We start from the raw sequence: 21,727 nt of genomic DNA on the forward strand, positions 1-21,727 counted from the left end.
TGCAACTAAACTCAGCACAAATTTCTTATTTTTTGTGATGAGTGAGATTACTTTGGGGAATAATTACTCTGTTCTGCTTCCTTCACAGGAGGAACTTTGGAAGCTTATGCTTTTATTGACTTTAATTCATCGGGTAGTCTGCTGGCCAGTGTAGGAGGCAACCCCGATTATATGTTCACTATTTGGAATTGGAAGCAGGAAAGAATAGTGCTGCGCTCAAAAGCATTTTCACAGGATGTTTACCGAGCCACCTTCTCACCAGAAAATGATGAACAATTGACCACCTCTGGCACAGGACACATCAAGTATGTGATCGAACTAAGTTGTGATTAATCCTGAATTGCGTCGTATGTTAATATTTATATTCTATTGGTTTGATAATTGTGTATGAATAAATTAGTAAATGCTTGTGCTGCTGTTCCTTATTCCCAATAAGGAGCTATGCTAAAGCTAAAGGTCTGATGGGAGAAATGGTGTGGTACTGTGTTTTTGAATGTGAGTTTGGGTGTAGTTGGATTCAGTGAATTAGAAACTTATGATCCGTGTTGTTTTGGACCTCATGATAAAAAATCATGGAATAGTTGCAAAACACCATGCAGCATTCAGCTCATCGTATGTGTGGTGCCCCTCTGCAAAAGGAACTCCCTTAGTCCAATCCTCCCACAGTATTGCAAATTTTTGATCTTTTGAGAATAGTATCCAATTCTCTTTTGAAAGCCATGATTGAATCTTCCTCTGTCGCATTTTTAGACTGTGCATCCTGGATCCTACTCCTTTGTTGCAGAAAAGGGTTTTTCACGTCACTGCAGCTTCTTCTGCAAATCCCTAGAGGAATGCTGGATTTTATATATCAAGCCATCTGTATTTTCTCATTACTTTTGTTCTGCAGTTGGCAGCGATTTGCTTAGATCAGCTAGCATGATGTGCAAGGATAGTGAACTTTCTTTGCAGAAGACTTTGCAGTTAGATAAGAAGCTAAGGTATTATAGCACGTTTGTCATCAAATAGCAACCAATCAAAGTCTACACTAGAATAAGTCAAAGTCTCTGTTGACACAATTGTGATATCAAGACGTCTCCTTTCTGGACCGAAGTAATGCCGCTATATGAATCAGTGATGTGTTACAGCATAGAAGGAGGCCTGAGTATCTGTTCTAGCTGTTCAAATGAACAATGCATCTATTGTCTCCCTCCACCTTCTCCCCATAACACTGCACATTCTTCCTTTTCAGGTACTATTCCAAATTCTAATTGAATACTTTGAGCCTGCCTCCATTTTTAGGCACTACAATCACTCACTGGGGAGAAAAGTTTCTCATCATGTTTCATTGCTTCTTTTAATAATTAACTTAAAATGATACCCTCTGTGTCGTCATCCTTCTGAAATTATACAGGACATTGGTTAGGCCAATTTTAGAATACTGTAGAGAATTTGGTCATGGTTCTATAGGTCGGATGTTGTTAAATTTGAGAGGCTGCAGAAAAGGATGTCATAGGGAGAGGATGAATAGGCTGGGGCTTTTTTCCCTGCATCGTTGGAGGCTGAGGGGTGATCTTACCAAGGTTTATAAAATCATGAGGGGTATGGATAGAGTGAATAGCCAAGGTCTTTTCCCAGGCAAAAGTGGGTACTGCAGATACTGGAGATCAGAGTCAAGATTAGAGTGTTGCTGGAAAAGCACAGCCGGTCAGGCTGCATCCAAGGAGCAAGGAAAATCGATGTTTCGGGCAAAAACCCTTGATCAGGAAGAACTCAAGGTCTTTTCCCAGGGTGGGGGAGTTTAAAACTAGAGGGCGTAGCTTTAAGAGAGAGGGGAAAGATTTAAAAAGGATCTGGTGGGTGACTTTTCATGGAGAAGATGGTGTGTGAATTGAACGAGCTGTCAGAGGAAGTGGTAGAGACTAGTACAATTACAACATTTAAAATGCTTCTGGATGGATATATGAATAGGAAGGTTTTCGAGGTATATGGGCCAACTGCTAGCAAATGGAACTAGTTCAGATTGCGATGTTAGGCAGACAGAGATAAGTCAGATTGACGGGTTTGTTTCTATACTATATGACTCTGTGTGGAAGCTATTTTTCCCTAATTACTCTGTTCAGACCTTTGACATTGAATCCCTTATCAAATTCTCCCTCAGCATTCTCTTCTCCAAGGAAAACAATCCCAACCTTTCCAAACTTTTCTGACTTTGTTTTCTCCAGCTTAAGCAACTCAGATTCTTCATTTATGGAACCATTCCAACAACTTTTTTTTGCACCTTCTGTAATGCCTTAATGTATTTTCTAAAGTGTGATCCCCGGAACAGGATGCAATACACCAGTTGCTCACAAATCTGTTGTGTTGCATTGGATCAAATGCCCTTGGACGTTTCTGTACACAGCCTCAACAGCATTGCTCTCATCATCTCTCTATTACCTCTTTTAAAATCTCCAGCAAGTTAGTTGGATATGATTTGCCCATGATAAACTCATTATGGTTTTCTTTATTAACCTGTATTTGCCCAAACAACTCTTCATTTTGGTTTCAGAAGCTTCCCTACCCTTGAAACTGAACTGGCAAATGGGGCTAGTTGAGAATGAGATGTTTGGAAGGCACGGATGTGTCAGACCAAAGGGTTTGTTTCTGGGTGTAGTTCCTAGGTGTATCTTTACATCCTTTTGTAACTTATCATATTGCACTATTTTGCAACTTTATAATGAGGTACATAAAAAGCATGTAAACTGGAGATTGGCACCTCATTGTTTGGTTTCTAACTCCTCCAGGTTTTGGAAGATGGTGGAGACCTTCACTGGATTGAAACTGCAAGGTGAACTTGGCAGGTTTGGTAGGACTGCACTAACAGACATTGAAGGTTATGTAGAGTTGCCAGATGGAAAGGTACAGTTGGCAATGTACTACATCTTTAATTTATAAAGAAATATGCTTATGAAGCAAAACTTGGGCTATTCTCTATTTTTGATTTCAAAACATCTTTGTACTTTGCAATTGTTCTCAAGTGTCATAACATAGCATCATAAAAGTAAAATAAAAATAAAGTAGTACAGACCAGAAAAAGGCCCTTTTCTCCATTGTATCTGCAATGAGTGTCAAACACCTATCTACTGTAATCCCTTTTTCCAGCATTTGGTCCATAGCTTTGTCTGCCAAGGCTTCTCAAATTTTCAACAAAATCTTTCTTGAATATCGTGATGGTTCCTCTACCATCCTTTCAGGCAGTGATTTCCAGATATCCAATACCCTCTGGGTGACAAAGGTTTTACTTAAATCCTCTTTGCAGCTCATGCATTTTACTTTAAATCTGTGAACCCTGCTTTCTTCCTATCTACACTATCTGTGCCCCTCATTATTGTATACACCACAAGTAGACCCCCCCCAACCTTCTGTACTCCAAGGAAAACAACCCAAGCTTATCTAATTGCTCTTCATAGCTGAAATGCTTCAGCTAAGGCAAAATGTTGTGAATCCTTTCTGCATCCCCTCCAGCAGAATCAGATCCTACCTATAGTGTGGTGACCAGAAATGCACACAATACTCCAACTGTAGCCTAGCCAATGTCTTATGCAGCTCCATCATAATTTCCTTGCTCTTGTACTCAAAATGCTTTGACTAATCAAGGCGAGTATCCCATGTGCCTTTTTAACCACCCTATCCACGTGCCATGTTGCCTTCAAAGCTCAATGGACATGCACAACAAGTTCCCTCTGATCCTCCGTACTTTCCAGGGACCTAGAATTATAGAATCCCTACAGTGTGGAAACAGGCCATTAAGTCCAACAAGTCTACACCGACCCTCTGAAGAGTAACCTACCCAGACATATTCCCGTACCCTATTACTCTACATTTGCCCCTGACTAATGGGTAACCTAATGGACAATTCATCGGACCTGCACATCTTTGGATTGTGGGAGGAAACCGGAGCACTTGGAGGAAACCCACGCAGACATGGGGAGAACGTGCAAACTCCACATAGGCAGTCACCTGAGGTTGGAATCAAACCCAGATCCCTGGTGCTGTGAGGTGGCAGTGCTAACCACTGAGCCACCGTGCCACCCCTATTATTCATTGTATTCTCCCTTGTCTTGTTAGTTCTACTAAAATGTATCACCTCACATTTATCATGATTGAATTTAATCTGCTACTACTGAGCTAATCTGTCCAGCCTGTCTACATCATCCTGTATTCTAATACTTTCCTCCTTACTACTTAACATGCTGCCAATTTTTGTGTCATCTGCAAGCTTACTGGTCAAACCTCCTATATCTAGATTATTAATGTATACTACAAACAGTAGTGAGTAACCTGCTACACTAAATTTTCTGCAAGGAAATCAGATAAGAAATTTGATTTGTATGTAATGCATTTCTTTTGAATGAAACAAAGGTGAAGGGGCAAGATTAAACTGGAAAGTAAAAATGGAGGAGGACAAGACAAATTGGGGAATAATAGTCATGATTAACACTAAGATGTTGGGACACAATATGGAGTTTGAGATGGTTTCATCCATCTTCAAGTTAGAATAGAAAAAAAAACTCATTTGAAGATACATCAAATATATTCAAAGTGAGAGAGACAGACTCTACTCTTTAAGGAAATCAAGGGTGATGGGGATAAAGCAGGAAAATGCAGCTGAGGGTTATCAGGTCAGTCATGATCTCATTGAGTGGCAGGGAGAGTCAATGGGCCAAATGGTCTCCTCCCTCTCCAGTGTCTTCTGGTTGAAAAATTCAGTAGCTTTATTACAATTTCAAACTAACTTGTCTCCAAAAGCATTGTCAACTGCTTAGCTCCATCTGAGCAGCACGTTTGGTGTGAATGCACATTTTTCCGGGAGTCCAGTCATTGGAAATGTAAGTTGGATGATACATCTACATAACGATGCTCTAACAGAGACGAAATGTTATTTAAAGTAAAATGTGTGAAACATATTGAGCTAGAAAAGGAGCTTAAAACTATTTAACATTTTTCATGTCTTCAAAATATCCCTAATCTTCTTGGCAGTTAATATTTGAAGTAGAGTCAATATTACATTCTGCAAATCCAACCTCCAATTATTGCAGAAAAACTTAAATAAATCACCTGTCAAGCTTGCCTTTAGTCATCTTGATTAATGGATAAATGCAGCCCAAGACAGCAATTCCATCTATCTAAACTTGTGCTTGAAGATGTGCTTCTTCCTTGCAGGTTGTGTCTGGCTGTGAATGGGGTAATATGTTGTTATGGGATGGAGGTCTTATCAAAGTGGAACTAAGCAGAAGAGATGGCAAGCCATGTCACCAAGGACCAATAAATCAGTTTGTACTGGATGAAGGAGAACTTATTACTGTTGGATCTGATGGGTGTGTGCGGGTGAGTACTGATAGATATTAAAATCCAATGATTGAACAAATTTAATTCCATTATGAACTGCTGTCAATTTGACTACACCTAGGTCAGTACGAAGTCCATTTCCTCGCTTTTCTTTCTTCACACACCACTGCAGTATGTTGATATTGAAAATGTTTCGTCCTGGAAATGTCACCAGAGTTTTTCCTACCTTAGAACTTTTGTAAATTGCAATGGAGAATGAATAGGAGGATATATTTATCTGGTGTCATGAAGTATGATGGAGGGAGCTTGTGTTGTGCCACAAAACATTGACCATTTGAGGCTGAATGGTCTGCTTCTGTGCTTTAAGTTCTATTTAACATAGTTCCTGTTTAAGAACAATTAATTTCATGTTTATTTTTACATCAGAAAATCTTTCTAAGTTTTGCTTTCTCATTAATTCTGTCTTTTTATTTCAACATTACAAACCATATACTGGCTTCACTGTTCTTCAATCTCTTCTGAAATGTTCTGCAAGTCTTGAGGCTTTCATTAAGATCTTTACCTAAAGTGATGTCCAACCTGCAATTGTCTGAAGCGTAATACACCAAGCCGATGATCTGTCAGGCTTTCGGCTTACACGACTTGGATTGCACTACTATAATTACTATAAGCCAAAATGGCTTATAGTGCATGCCATTGAGGTGCTCCAGGTTTGATGTGCCTTTGTGTCTGTTTCTACCCCGAATGGATAAATAATTTCAGGGTTATTACCTGATTCACATGCATATTTTTATTTATATAAAGTTCCATAAAGCATTTGACAAAGACTGTGAGTTAAAGTTTGAACTCATGGAAATGAAAGCCAATTTTTAACCAGGTTAGGAAATCAGCTGAATGGCTGAAATACGAATATTGGGGAAGTATCCCATTTGGCAGAATGTCTCTAGTTGTCCTTCTACTGATTTGAACTACTCATTCATGACATAACTGTGGCAAATGGATATAAATGGAGACAAATTTGAGGTTATTCACTTTGATCCTAACAAAGTATAGAACAGAGTAGTTTCTAAATTGTGAAATGCTAGAAACAGTGAAGGCTCAAAGACACTTGGGGAACCTAACGTAGTTTTCTTATGGAAAGAAAACAGACATGTTTGGCGAACCTAGGACAAGGTTCACGGTTAAAGGTTTAGACCAAGACCTTTTAGAAGGTGACATGCCGGAAGACTGGAGGTTGGCTAACATGGTGCCACTATTTAAGAAAGGTGGTAAGGTAAAGCCAGGGAACTATCGACTGGTGAGCCTGACATCGGTGGTGGGCAAGTTGTTGGAGAGAATCCTGAGGGACAGGATTTACATGTATTTGGAAAGGCAAGGACTAATTAGGGATAATCAGCATGGCTTTGTGCATGGGAAATCATGTCTCATGAACTTGATTGAGTTTTTTGAAGTAGTAACAAAGAGGATTGATGAGGGCAGAGCGGTAGATGTGATCTATACGGACTTCAGTAAGGCATTTGACAAGGAAGATTGGTGAGCAAGGTTAAATCGCAAGGAAAACTAGCCACTTGGTTATGAACTGGTTCAAAGGTAGAAGACAGAGGGTGGTGGTGGAGGGTTGTTTTTCAGACTGGAGGCCTGTGATCAGCAGTGTGCCACAAGGATCAGAGCTCGGGCCACTGCTTTTCGTCATTTGTATAAATGTTTGGATGTCAACATCGGAGGTATGGTTAGTAGATGAAACCGAAATTGGAGGTTTAGTGGACAGCGAAGAAGGTTACCTCAGAGTACAAAGGGATCTTGATCAGATGGGCCAGTGGGCTGAGGTGCAGCAGATGGAGTTTGATTTAGATAAATACGAGGTGCTGCATTTTGGAAAAGCTAATCAGAGCAGGACTTAGACTTAATGGTAAGGTCCTGGAGAGTGTTGCTGAACAAAGAGACCTTGGAGTGCAGGTTCATAGTTTTTTGAAAGTACAGTCACAGGTAGATAGGATAGTGAAGAAGGCATTTGGTATGCTTTCCTTTATTGGTCAGAGTATTGAGTACAGGAGTTGGGAGATCATGTGCGGCTGTACAGGACATTGGTTGGGCCAGTTTTGGAATGTTGCGTGCAGTTCTGGTCTCCCTTCCTATTGGAAGGATATTGTGAAACTTGAAAGGGTTCAGAAAAGGTTTACAAGGATTTTCCAGGGTTGGAGGATTTGAGCTACAGGGAGAGGCTGAATAGGCTGGGACTGTTTTCCCTGGAGCGTTGGAGGCTGAGGGGTGACCTTATAGAGGTTTATAAAATTATGAGGAGCATGGATAAGATAAATAGACAAGGTCTTTTTTCCCTGGGGTGGGGGAGTCCAGTACTAGAGGGCATAGGTTTAGGGTGAGAGGGGAAAGGATGGTGTGTGTAGGGAATGAGCTGCCAGAGGCTGGTACAATTAACAGCATTTAAAAGGCATCTCGATGGGTATATGAATAGCAGACCTGGGCATTTTACGGCCCACAGGCCATATCCGACCCGTTGGTCATTCCTGTCCAGCCTGCATGAGGTCAATCTTAAATTAGAACATAAATGAAAAAGTATTTACGCCATGCACGCAATACAACTGTGTTGTTTTGAAAAGGATGCTTTTTTAATTTACGTATGGACACACATGTGCGTGTATGTGCGTGCGTGCATGCGTGAACAGCTAAAAGTGATGCTTGCTGGCTAGCCCTCAAAATGTCAGCTCACGCCAAGACAAGTTATGTCATATCCCACAAAATCGCCAGAAACAGTAAACCGTTTTCTGATAGAGTGCTTGTTGGACTCTGCAGAACTAATATGCCCGGAGAAAAAGGAGGCATTTGAGAATGTGCTCCTCTCCCGGCGCACTGTAATGAGAAGGATTGAGGACATTGCGAGAAATCTGGAGCTTCAGCTGCAGTACAGAGTGGTCAACTTTGACTTTTTTTCCTTGGCTTTGGATAAGAGCTGCGATGTACATGACACATCCCAGCTACTCATCTTCGTACATGGGATAACTACAGACTTTAAAATCACGGAGGAGATGGCAGCCATGCAGTCAACCATGTGGTTGATGTTGTAACAAAAATAGTTAACTTCATCAGGGCAAGTGCTTTGAACCACAGGTAGTTTGTTGCACTTTTGGAGGAAAATGAGACTGAACATCGTGACATAGGCTACCACACAGCTGTCAGGTGGCTCAGCCTGGGCAAAATACTGAAAAGTGTATGGGACCTGAGAGAAGAAGATTCAAGATTTCTGTGTGAAGAAAGAGAATGGCATTCCACAGCTTTCAGATGCAGACTGGATTGCAGACCTTGGTTTTGCTGTTGATGTGACTGCATTTATGAATGAACTAAATGTGAAACTGCAGAGCAAGGGCCTTTTTACGCATGAAATGTACAACTTGGTGAAGGCGTTTATGAAAAGGTTGCAGCTTCTCTCAAGCCAAATGGAGGACAACATTCTCACCCATTTGCCAACACTGAAGGAAGCCGCACCTTCAGCTGATCATCTCCACAGGTACTCATCTATGTTAGAAGCACTGCATGGTGAAATTTCAAGGCGATTTCAAGAATTTAAAACAGTTGAGTGTGAAATGCACATGATTTTATTCCCCATTTACATGCAATGTGGAGAATGCACCTAGTGATGTTCAGCTTGAACTCATTGACCTGCAGTCTGACACACTTCTGGCAGAGTACTTTAGGTCAGTCTCACTGCTTGATTTTTACTCTTCTCTCAAAGAGGAGAACTTTCCCCACATGAGGAGGCATGCTCAGAAGATTCTAGTCCTCTTTGGATCTACCTATATATGCAAACAGACATTCTCAGTGATGAAGTTCAACAAATCCAAACACAGATCCTCTATCACTGGTGATCACCTCTCAGCTGTCCTTCGTATATCCACCTCAGACATTCAACCAGATTTCAATGCACTTTTTCAAGCCCAAAACAGACTGATTTTTCTCACTAAACAAATAAAATGAACTGAAAAACATCAAAAGCACTTACTGCTTTTTGTATAGAGTTGTTTGTTGTTTGCAATACTTACCAATAATGAAACAACTTTTTATTATTAGTTTGTGAGATTAACTTGTTAAAAATAAAATGAAATACTGAAATTATTGTTTTTACTGTTTATTTCTTCTATATTTGACCTACTCCACAATTTCATATCTTTATTGTAATAGAATATCCTTATTCTTTTGATTATAGGTTTCAGTGCAAAACTATATAATTTAATACTTTTTACAATGGGAGAAAATTAATACTGAGCAGAATTATGTTCAACTTATTTTTGGTTCGGCCCTTCAACACAACTCAGGTTTCTCATGTGGCCCCTTGGAAGAATTAATCGCACCCCTGATGAATAGGAAGGGTTTAGAGGGATATGGGACAAGTGCTGACAAATGGGACTGGATTAGGTTAGGATATCTGGTCGGCATGGATACATTGGACAGAAGGGTCTGTTTCTGTGCTGTACATCTCTATGAATCTTAAGTGAAATTAGGAAATTTCTTCATGCATAGGAATTGTGTTTGATCAATAGTTTTTAATCAGGTAAAAGAGGAAATCTTTTTCAAAGGAAATATTTAATGGCTGATTGCTTTCTTTTTGAAGCATGCACATTTCAAAGATTTGCCGATTATTGTCTAGCTCTTTGTTTTAATCATTCTGGGATGTGGTTGTAGCTGGCTGGGAACCAGCATTTATTAGGTGAAAGTGAGGACTGCAGATGCTGGAGATCAGAGTCAAGATTAGAGTGGTGCTGGAAAAGCACAGCAGGTCAGGCAGCATCCAAGGAGTAGGAAAATTGACATTTCGAGCAAAAAACCTTCATCAGGAATGAGGCAGGGATCCTCCGGGGTGGAGACATAGATGGGAGGGGTGTGGGACTGGGGAGAAGTAGCTAAAAGTGCAATAGGTGGATGGAGGTGGGGATGAAGGTGACAGGTCAGAGAACAGGATGGAGTGGATAGGTGGGAAGGAAGATTGGCAGGTAGGACAGATCATGAGGATGGTGCTGAGTTGCCAGGTTGGAACTGGGGTAAGGTGATGGGAGTGGAAATGAAGAAACTGGTGAAGTCCACTGATGCCTTGGGGTTGAAGAAGCATTTATTGCTCATTGCTAATTGCCCTTGAAAAAGTGATGGTGTGCTACCTTTTTGAACCACTACAATTGGTTAGATATAGGTATATCCACATTGCCGTTAGGGAGGGAATTTTAGGATTTTGACTCAGTGATACTGAAGGAACAGTGATATAGTTCCAAGTCAGGATGATGAGTGGTTTCGAGGGGAACTTGGATATGATGGTGTTCCCATGTACCTGCTGCCCTTCACCTTCTCGATGGTACGGTTGTGGGTTTAAAAGGTTCTATCTGTAGAGCCTTGGAGAATTTCTGAGGTGCATCTTGTAGATAATACACTCTCTTTCTATTGGTGGAGGGAATAGATTTTGTGGATGTGGACTGTTTTCTCCTGGACGGTGTCCAGCTTCTTAAGTGTTGTTGGAACTGCACTCATCCAGTCAAGTGGTGAGTATTCAATCAGACTCATGACCTGTGCCTTAATAGATGGTGGACAGGCTTTGGAGAGTCAGGAGGTGAGTCTGCATGATTCTTACATTCAGAATTGCTATTGGAGCCATAATACAAGTTGAGTTCAGTTTTTGGCCAATTGTAATCCCTGTAATGTTGATAATTGGGTGTTCAGTGATGACGGTGCCAGCGAATGTTAATGGGGTGATAGTTACATTCTCTTTTGTTGGAGATGGTCATTGCCTGACACTTGCCACTTGTCAGCTCAAGTCTGGAAATTGCCCAGGTCATGCTGCATTTAGGCATGGACTCCTTCAGTACCTCAGGAGTCATAAATGATGCTGGACATTGTGCAATCATAAGCAAACATGCCCATTTTGACCTAGTGCATCCTGAAAGAGTGCTTCAAAGGCACAGCAGATGTTAGGCATTAAATCAATGTGAGAAACAAACCATGCATCATAAACTATTACATAAGGATGGACTAAGTTGGCAAGAACTTTTGAACTTGACTGTCAAAAGTTTCCAGGCTTCACAAGACCTTCCCAAGATGCACGGAGTGACTGACTTGCAGTGTTTCCCACAGCCTTCAGGAAGCCACCTGTGTACATGAGGATACCAGTGATAGAGAAATTAAATTTGTAGCATGTTTTAGATAGAATCATAAAATTGTTATGATATGAAAGGAGGCCATGACTCATTGTGTCTGTGTTTAGCCTTTCTCATGAGCAATTCCTGTAGTACTACTACCTCACCGAATCCCTCTAAATCTGCATTTTTAAAATTTTACAGATAATGATCCAATTCCCTTTCAAAATTATGAATGAATCTCCCTTTCCCATGCTCTAAGATGGTAAATTCCACATTCTTAACAGCTCACTACATTAAAAAAGGTTTTCTTCATGTCTCCAGTTCTTATTTTCCCAAGCATCTTAGATCTGTGTCTTTTGGTTCATGATTCCTCCAACGGAAGCAATTTTACTCTGTCCAGACCCCTCGTGAATTTGAACACCTGGCATCCTGGAGATTTACAACAAAGAGAAAGGCCCTCTAGCCTACCATGTCCAACCAGGTCAAAAACAACCAGCTAGCTAATCTAATTCCATTTTCCAGCATTTGGCCCGTATCCTCGATCAATTCTCCTCTCAACCATCTCTTCTCCAAAGAGAACTATTTTAACTTCACCAATCTATCTACATAACTGAAACTCCTAATTCTTTGAGAATGATTCTTGTGAATAGTTTTAGCATGCTGCCTAATGCCTTCACATTCTTTCTAAAGTGTGGTTCCAGAAGTGGACACAATGCTTTAGGGGAAGCCAAACCAGTGCTTATTACAAATTTGTCTATTGTTTTTATTTTCTGCTTCTAAAGACATTTCTACTTACTTACTAGTATGATCCCCATTTTCTAAGTGAGGATGACATTTCATATCAAGAAGCATACAACAATGGAATTGTCAGTGAGGCATACTGAAGTGAGACAGATACTTTTCAAGGAGAAAAGAAATCTCAAAATAGTGCTCAACCAGAATTTTGTATCTCTCAGCCAAATGAAAACTGAAATGTTTCCATTGATTTCAGGTTTGGGACTTTGAGACCATTGACACAGCGGAGTCTTATGATGAGGATTCTGTAGTAGAGATGGAACCAATGAATGAATTGCATGTTGGCAGGCATGTTAACCTCAAGTTCATGGTGAAATTCAAAGACTCAAACTTTATTTGGTGTGCCCAGGTATTTTAAAAAGATTTGTTTCAAAAAGAAATAATTTGCATGCATTTTACAGAGAAACTATAATATGTGTAGTAAGAAGAATTGGAACATTTAATGCTTTGAAATCTGGTGCATAAATTTATATTAACTGTTTTATGGATAAATATGGTAATCTGTTAAGTGTTATTCACTTCCAGTGACAGATTCTGCATTATACTTAGTCAAGTGGCTCAGCATAAGAGACAAATGAATCAGGATTGAAAGAGTAAGGAACATACCAATCAAAATTAGAAAGTTAGCAGTGAGAAACACTTCTGAAAACAAACAGTGGGAAGGTGAAGTGAAATGTAAATCAGTTGAATCAGTCCAAGTACTTCTTGAAAAGTTCTATTGCTCTTTTGTTCCTTAGTAGTTTAAATTCTACAGGTAAGCATTCCACAATTGCCCAGTATGCATCAGTACACCTGAGCTCTCAGTTGCCTGTTGCAAGTGTGCAATTAAAGATGACCAGTGGGAGCTTTCTCTTGGGGAGAATACTGCTCCAGTTTGGTGGACTAAGGCTGTAACACAACTTTGGGATTTTGGATTATATCATATGATTATCCTTAATGATAAATTGTTGGTAGATGTTTTCCTGCATTGAGTAGCAGCACACTTTGGGGAAGGGAGGAAATTTGTTGTTGGAAGCTTCAGGAAGGCTTGAGTTTTTCAGAGCCAGAACTGGTATGGTGCTAATGTTGTTACTATGTTGGCCTGTGATTTTTCATTGTTTGACTACCTTGATCACTCCCTTCTGTCATAGTTCACAACAGATTTCGCTAGTACCAGTAGAATGTAGGGACCCACAGTTTGGCTCTTTGTACCACCCTTTATTTTTGTATTCAAGAATCATGCCACTGAATTATTGCACCTAAAGTAAAATCTGCTCTCATATCTTTAGAAACTCCATAATAGCCAGTGGCTTTTATTATAAGGTATTGATATTTGAGTTTGCCAAATTAACACAGGTAAGGGAAACTGATCATTCTTTTCTCCATAGGATGCCAATGGCAAAATCTGGAAACTTGACCTCTCCTTTTCAAATATTGTAAGTACAAGAAAGTGTTTTTGGTTAATTAAGCAAATAAGAACTGGCTGTTAGTATAACATTAATCTATCTCCTTTTCTGCCTCAACTCTTGTCTTTTTCTTTCTCCTGCCTACATGAATATCTCTTCACCCATAACCTATATTTATTTATTCATTCTTGTGCTGTGTGCGTCACTGACTAGACCAGCATTTATTGCCTGACCTAATTGCCCTTGAGAAGATTATAGTGAGCTGCCTTCTTGAACTACTGCAGTCCATGCAATGTAGGAATACCCATAGTTTTAGGAAGTGAGTTCCGGGATTTTGACCCAGTGACAGTGAAGGAATGGCAATATAGTTCCAAGTCAGGAAAATGAGTGACATAGAGGGGAGTTTGCAGGTGATGGTATCCCCTTGTCCTTTTGGGTGGTAGAACTCATAGATTTGGAAAATGTTGTTGGAGGAGCCTTGGTGAGTTGTTGCTGTGCATTTTGTAGATGGAGCACACTTCTGCTGCAATGGTGATTGAGGATTTAATGCAGAAGGTGTTTGATGGGGTTCCATCAAGTGAGCTGCTTTGTCGTGTATGGTATTGTCTTACTGGTATCGTTACTGGAGCTGCACTCATTCAGGCAAGTGAAGAGCATTCCATCACATTCCTGGTTTGTGCCTTATTGATAGTGGATAGTGGATAGACTGTAAAGGCTCAGGAAATGCATGCTACGGAATTCGCAGCTTCTGATCTGCTCATGTAGCCGCTGTATTTATATGGCTAGTCGAGTTAAGATTCTGGTTGAGGGTTCAGTGATGGTAATGCTATTGATTGTCAAGAGGTCATTGAATACTTGGAGGACTTAGATTTTGAAGCACTGTTTAAAAATTAATTTATTTCAAGTTTTGTGGATATGGTATAGTTTCTTTAAAAGAGGTCATTGGAAGTTTACAGTGAACATTGGCGATCTTATTAACTAGACTTCCTATAAGTTATATGACTGGTGATAATTGATTACTTTGGTGAAGGCTCTGCTGGACCTTTTTTAATAGGGATTGGTTGAAAGAGCTAAAAATCACACAACACCCGATTGTAGTCCAACAGATTTATTTGGAAGCACTAGCTTTCAGAGCACTGCTCCTTCATCAGGCGGTTGTGACAAGGAGCAGCACTCCGAAAGCTAGTGCTTCCAAATAAACCTATTGGACTGTAACCGGGTATTGTGTGATTATTAACTTTGTACACCCCAGTTCAACACAGGCACCTCCAAATCATGGTTGAAAGACATGCATGAGAATTCATAGAGACCTGGCATTCAAACCGGAACTCCATTAATAAATACATCAATCTAGACCCCATTTACTAACCTCTGAGAAAAAGAACTGGAAATGATATCACCCACCTTAACAGACCCAGACACTTAAATAGAAAGTGGGACAGAACATCAGTGCTTCAACGGAGGCTCATTGATGATGTTTCTCAGCATGGTGATGAAACGTTTGAAAACAAATCTACCGGCTCAGTGTGCAAACTTACAACTTGAACCCTAACCTGAGCTACAAATCTTCTCAAAAATCGCAAACCCCATTCCTTATTCCAATAATTATAAATTAATGGTTCCTCATCACTGTCTTCAAAATCAGCTTTTTCCTTTCATTCCATTGGAAACCTTCATATTTTGAAAACTTCTATAAAACTTTCATTGCTCCAGTGGAAGTATTCCCAATACTTTAAGAATCCTTAATAACTATGGTTTTCATTCCTGCTGTTATCCTGTTTATTTGACATCTGACAAGCAGAAATGCCTTCCAGTTAATTATTGTGAAGATTAAAGTCATGGTTTTTGATTCTCAGTCTAAATTTTGTTCCTGATTCTATCCCTCCTCCCTGGCAACCCTCCTGAGATTAAGCCAGTCTGTTAGCAACTTGGTGTTATACTTGACCCCCCCAAGCTAGGCTTCTGATCTTATATTCATGTCATTACTAAGACACCCTATTTCCACCAACATTGATGACTTAGCACATGTCTACTGAAACATTCATTCATCTTTTCATTACTTCTAGACTTGGCTATTTGAATGTATTGTACAGTTGGTGTCCCACATGAGGGTCCAAAATTCTGCTGCCCATGTTTTAATTCAGATCAGAGTCATGTACTCATATTATTCCTTTGTTTGCTGACCAGCATTGATTTCTGGACAAGGAATGTATTAGTTTAAAAATTCCTATCACTGAAATTCTGTAATGTGTGCCAACATTGCTGTGATGTATCCATGATCTCTGTGATGATCTCTAACCCTGAGATCTTCCACATCCTGATTTTAATCACTTCATCATTGATGGCTGTCCTTAAGCCCTAAGGTGTGGGATACTGTATTTTTTGCCCTGTTCCAAACTGACATCCTTCTTGCTAGTATTAGTTGTGAAATGTAGCTGGTTTCTCCATTTTCCAGAACTGACATCTCTCCCACTATTATTGATCAAATCTGTCAGATAAAGGAAACACCTTGCAAGAACATTGCATCCTTCAAACTTGTTACTTCCAGTGTTCAATTTTTCTCAGGATATTAATCGTTTTTCTGAATTTTGCAGACCCAAGACCCTGAGTGCCTGTTTTCTTTCCATGCTGGACCGATCCAGGCTTTGGACCTTTCACCACTCACCTATCTGATGGCAACAACAACACTTGACTGTGGGTTTGACTTCTTTACTTAAATAAAAATTGATGAGATGTAGTTGCAATTTACTTAGCTTTTTTTCAGAAGAATAAGCATCTTTTGGAGTTAAATAGAATCACTTTAAGGCAAATAAACTGACAAACAACAGTAACTACTCTGCTTTATATTTTTTTCTGTCATTCATGGGATGTGCTCCCCCCCCGCCCCCGCCAATGCCAGAATTCGTTGCCCATCCCTAATTGCTCATGAGAAGATGGATGGGAACTGCCTTCTTGCACTGCTCATACACTTAGTAGAAATGTCTTAGGGAGTGTTGCTGAACAGAGAGACCTTGGAGTTCATAGTTCCTTGAAAGTGGAGCCGCAGCAGGTAGTTAGGATAGTGAAGGAGGCATTCAGTATGCTTTGCTTCATTGGTCAGAATATTGAGTATAGGAGTTGGGAGGTCATGTTGCAGCTGTACAGGACGTCGATTAGGTAACTTTTGAAATATTGTAGGCAGTTTTAGTCTCTCCCCCCTATAGGAAGGATGTTGTGAAACTTGAAAGAATTCAGAAAAGATTTACAAGAATGTTGCTAGGGTTGGAGGGTTTGTGCTGCATGGAGAGGCAGATTAGACTGGGGTTCTTTTCCCTGGAGTGTCAGAGGCTGAGTGGTGACCTTATAGAGGTTTATAAACATGAGGGGCATGGGTAGGATAAATAGGTAAGGTCTTTTCCCTGAGGTGGGGAGTCCAGAACTAAATGGCATAGGTTTAGGGTGAGAGGGGAAAGACCTACACAGGACCTAAGGGGCAACATTTTCATACAGAGGATGGTGCTTGCATAGAATGAGTTGCTAAAGGAAGTGGTGGAGGCTGGTACGATTACAACATTTAAAAGGCATCTGGATGGATATATAAATAGAGGTTTAGAGGGATATGGGCCAAGTACTGGCAAATGAGACAAGATTAGTTTTGGATATCTAGTCAGTTGGACTGAAGGGTCTGTTTCCATGCTGTACATTTCTATGACTCTGTAACTCTATGTTGCAGTCCATGTCATGTCGGTACATTTACCATGACGTTAGGTAAGAGGTTTTTTTTTTTTTTTAACCCAGCAACAGTGAAAGATTAGGTGCAGCGAAGGTCCACAGCAGCATAGGTGGACTGAGAATGGAATCAAGGGGGAGGATTAGAGTTTAGGATTTAGACATTTGAGGCTCTCTTTTGGTTGGTGGGTATAGACTGAGGGAGGCCCATTTCAATAGAATGGAGGTTTTGGAGTGTTGGACCATGGGACTAAAGGAGGTTGTCAAGGAAGAGAGAGATGAAACAGATGAATTTGAATATTCAACCTGAAATGAGGAACTAACATATGCTAGCAGGAATCGGAGTAATGGATGGGTGGAATTGAGTGTGCTAAAAGATAAATACAGCAGAGTTTATACAGAAGGATGGGAGATGAGGAAGTAGAGTGAAGTCAGGCTTGGAGGAGACAAAAACATGTAGAAAGGTTGCACTGGTAGAGGAAAGACATGTTTGGCTTGAGTTAATCAGAGAGTTCCACCATTCACACCATTTCACATCCCTTCCTCACTGATGGCACTGGTGTTTACTATCTGATGATGCACTGCATTAACTCACCATGGCTTATGTCCTTGCCACCCGATCTACCTGTACTGCTCAGAAGTAAATACTTAGGTACATGGAACAATAAATCAAGTCAATCAATTATTCAATCCTCTGACAACACTCTCCAAATCTGCAACCTCTACCACTTAGAAGTCAAGGGCTGCAGTTAAATGGGAACACTGTCACCTGCAAGTTCCCACCCAAGCCAGACACCATCCTGACTTGAAAATATATCACTTTCTTCACTATTGCTGAGTCAAGTTCTTGGAACTCCCTCCCTAACAGCACAGTACATGTCACTATCCCCCAAGAATATCAGCGGTTCAGGAAGGCAGATCACCACAACTTACTCCAGGGCAATTAGGGTTGGGCAATAAATGAATCCCATCAATGAACCATAAAAATCTGAGAATGTGGGCAGACTGATTCAATCTGGGGATGAGGCAGGCAAATGATTAAATTTGTCCTAGATGTCAAAAAACTAGTCTGTTAACACATCTAGCCGATCAAAATGATAGAGGTGGGTTTCAGTGGTATATTTTGAAAAGGAAGCAGCTGATATTCAATATTTGTGTAACTGCTGAGCTGAAAGTTCAGAAAGGGGATCGGAAATCGTTCCATGTATGAAATCAGTTCATGTTCAAATGGTTAAGAATAATACCCTGTAACAGTTGTACCATAAAGCTGGACAATGGAGACAAGACACTGCAGAAAGATGACACAGTTGACCTTTTTCAACTCTGAAAAAATGACCAGAGCAATAAAATATCAGAGCCGGAATCACAGAGTTGGTAAATGATAGCTCTTGTGATGGCTTGACACTGCACTGAAAAGATTTAAACATGAACTTGAGGAGTGATATGCTCTGCGGTGGGACGCAATGATGTTTCAAGTACCTTCAGTCGGGAATGAAGGTTGGAGATAAGAAATTAGTGTTTAGTAAGGCGCAAAGAATCAATGGTGAGCACTTCTGAGTTTGAGATGATAATGGTGTTTTGGTGGAGAGTGGAGCCATCAGCAATGGCAGAGATAACACAAGGGCCAGAATGTTGAATGGTAGGAGTTGAGTGGAAAGGTAACTGAGAAGGTAAAAGGTTGGTTTCCTGCAGAATTGAAAGAGTTCAGAAAAGACTTCTAAGAATGTTGCCAGGGTTGGAGGGTTTGAGCTATTGGAAGAGGCTGAATAGGCTGGGCTTATTTTCCCTGGAGCATCAGAGGCTGAGGGGTAACCTTATGGAGGTTTATAAAATCATGAGGAGAATGGATAGGGTGACTAGTCAAAGTCTTTTTTTCCAGCGTAGGGGAGTCGAAAACTAGAGGGCAGAGGTTTAAGGTGAGAGGGGGAATGTTTAAAAGGGACTTAAGGGGCAAAGAGTCGTGTATGTATGGAATGAACTGCCAGAGGAAGTGATGGAGGCTGGTACAATTACACCATTTAAAAGGCATCTAGATGGTTATATGAATAGGAAGGTTTTGAAGGGATATGAACCAAATCCTGACAAATGGGACTATATTAATTTAGGATATCTGATCGGCATGGATAAGTTGGATCAAAGTGCCTGTTTCTATTTTGTTATTTCTCTATGATTATAATTAGTAAAATAAAGCTAAAGTGAGTGAGACTGGGGTTTGTTTAAGAGGTAGAGGATGGATAAGTCAATCTTTATGAAAAATAAATCCAAAGATTTGTTGCTCTTAGGAGGGGAAAGAAAGTGGTTTGCATAGAAGGAAACCAGGAGTTCTCCATGCAGATTAGATAAGTAACTTCAAAAGGTTCTGGAACCTAAGGTAATAAAATAATAAATACACATAGTGAAAAACTCAGCAGGTCTGATAGCATCTGTGAATGAATCTCTTGCCTATTGTTTTCAAGTTTAGAGTCATATTGAACTCAAAACATTAACTCTGTTTCTATCTTAATCCTGCCAGACCTGCTGAATTTCTCCAGCATTTTGTGTAGTCTCCAGATTAACTTGCTGCTATCACCTGCCTACCCATTCTGCTAGCCATCCTTCATCCTCCTGCAGATTATTATACTCTTCTTTTGTCAAGCTCCATATTTTTACGTTAGATCAGATCTTGATTTTGTGCTCCGTATGCACGAAACCATTTCATAAATGTTTATGTAGAAGTGAGAATTGCTTCAGGTGAGTTGCTTTCTCTGATGTCACAGAACTATCTGTGAATTATGTTATGTCAATGCTAGTTTTATCAGTGATTTTTTAATCAGGAAGTCAATCCTGATACTTGCTCAGATGTTTGTTTTATTTTCCTTTACAATTTCAGGCACGGTACGCATCTATGACTTTGTAAGAAAAAAAACAATGGCCATTGTGCAATACAGTCAAGGAGGAACTGCACTCACGTGGGCACCTCTTGTGGTATGTGCAATTTCACTGCAGTTGTTTCTGCAATCTTTGAGTGAACTGATGTCTTTGCAATGGTCACGAGTTGCCAATGAAAAAGAATTTAGCAAGAATACAGTGGTGATTGGGACCATGCCTGCACATTTTTTGACAGGCACAAAGAACGGATAATATTTGTCAACGCTGATGCATACTCAGAAAATTAGGGCTGCAGTTTGTACAATGAAGATTTGAAATGGGGTGTTTTTTTAACTAGCAACTTTGGGTCAAACTTGTTGGAGAGATCTGGAACATGGTAGCCAAATTTCTGATGGTAGGAATGCAATTTGTGAGGATATAATATTTCTGCAAAGCGATATAGATAGAACAGCAGAGTGGGCAAAAAAATGTCACATGAGATACAGTGCGGAAAAATGTGAACTTGTCCACTTCAGCAAGAAGAACAGAAAAGCAGCATATGATTTAAATGAAAAGGGAGACTACACAGTTGTTGTTTCAGAGAGACATGGATGTTGTGGAACATGAACCACAAACATTTAGGATGCAGCTAATCAGTATAAAGGACACATGTCCATCCCTCCTACTAGAAACATCATCAAAAGCTGTTATCAACATTGTGGGCATTACCATCGAAAGTCAAAGACAGCAGATGCTTGGAACACCATCCTCTGTAAATTCCCCTCCAAGTCACACCATCTTCACTTGGAATTATGTCACCATTCCTTCAGTGTCACTGGATCCTGGAATTCCCTTCCTATTATCACTGTGGAAGTATCCACACTAGGTGGACTGCTGCAGTTCAGCTGGTTCACCACAACATTGTTGAGGGCAGTTAGACAACAAATACTGGCCTTGCTAATAATACTCACATCCCATGAAAGAATAAAAAACGTCAAAGGATCATCAGCTTTTAACAGGCTGTTCACTGGTTTACCTCTTCAGGTTGTCACAGCAATTCTTCAAGTTCTAGATATGTTCTATTGTCGAACAAAGTGTAATTGAATGGTGGAATGTGGCAGGTGCCGATATTCTGTTTTGATTTTGCTGAGGTTAAAAAATTTTGCAAGGCCAGATTTTCAGAGAGGCTGGATCCGTAGATTCTCTCTTTACCTTGAGCATGTCTGGGACATGAGCAGAGGCCACACAAAATAGGACAAGGGAAGACGAAATATAATGGAGGGTTTTTAGAGAGCAGAGATCTGCTGAAGATTAGGTGACGTGGTGGCTCAGTAGTTAGCACTACTGCCTCACAGCGCCAGGGACCCAGGTTCAATTCCAGCCTCAGGTGACTGCATTCTCCCTGTGTCTGTGTGGGTTTCCTCCGCGTTCTCCAGTTTCCTCCCACAATCCAAAGATGTGCAGTTTAGATGAATTGGCCATGCTAAATTGCCCATTGGTTCAGGGATGTTTAGGTTAGGTGCATTAGTCAGGATAAATGTAGATTAA

The 21,727-nt window shown here is 40.3% G+C and overlaps 1 protein-coding gene across 1 annotated transcript in view; it reads left to right on the forward strand.

The window, feature by feature from the left end:
• The window catches only part of LOC140485955 (cilia- and flagella-associated protein 44), a 226,664-nt gene that overhangs the window by 99,345 nt on the left and 105,592 nt on the right, over positions 1-21,727 (forward strand). The window contains exons 7-13 of the mRNA XM_072584397.1: positions 89-305; positions 2,766-2,880; positions 5,185-5,349; positions 12,436-12,588; positions 13,607-13,654; positions 16,219-16,318; positions 20,202-20,296. Of these exons, the coding sequence (XP_072440498.1) occupies positions 89-305; positions 2,766-2,880; positions 5,185-5,349; positions 12,436-12,588; positions 13,607-13,654; positions 16,219-16,318; positions 20,202-20,296 (893 nt within the window). The remainder of the gene's footprint in view (positions 1-88; positions 306-2,765; positions 2,881-5,184; positions 5,350-12,435; positions 12,589-13,606; positions 13,655-16,218; positions 16,319-20,201; positions 20,297-21,727) is intronic.

Source organism: Chiloscyllium punctatum, chromosome 15 (genome assembly GCF_047496795.1).
Source record: "Chiloscyllium punctatum isolate Juve2018m chromosome 15, sChiPun1.3, whole genome shotgun sequence".
NCBI lineage: Eukaryota > Metazoa > Chordata > Chondrichthyes > Orectolobiformes > Hemiscylliidae > Chiloscyllium > Chiloscyllium punctatum.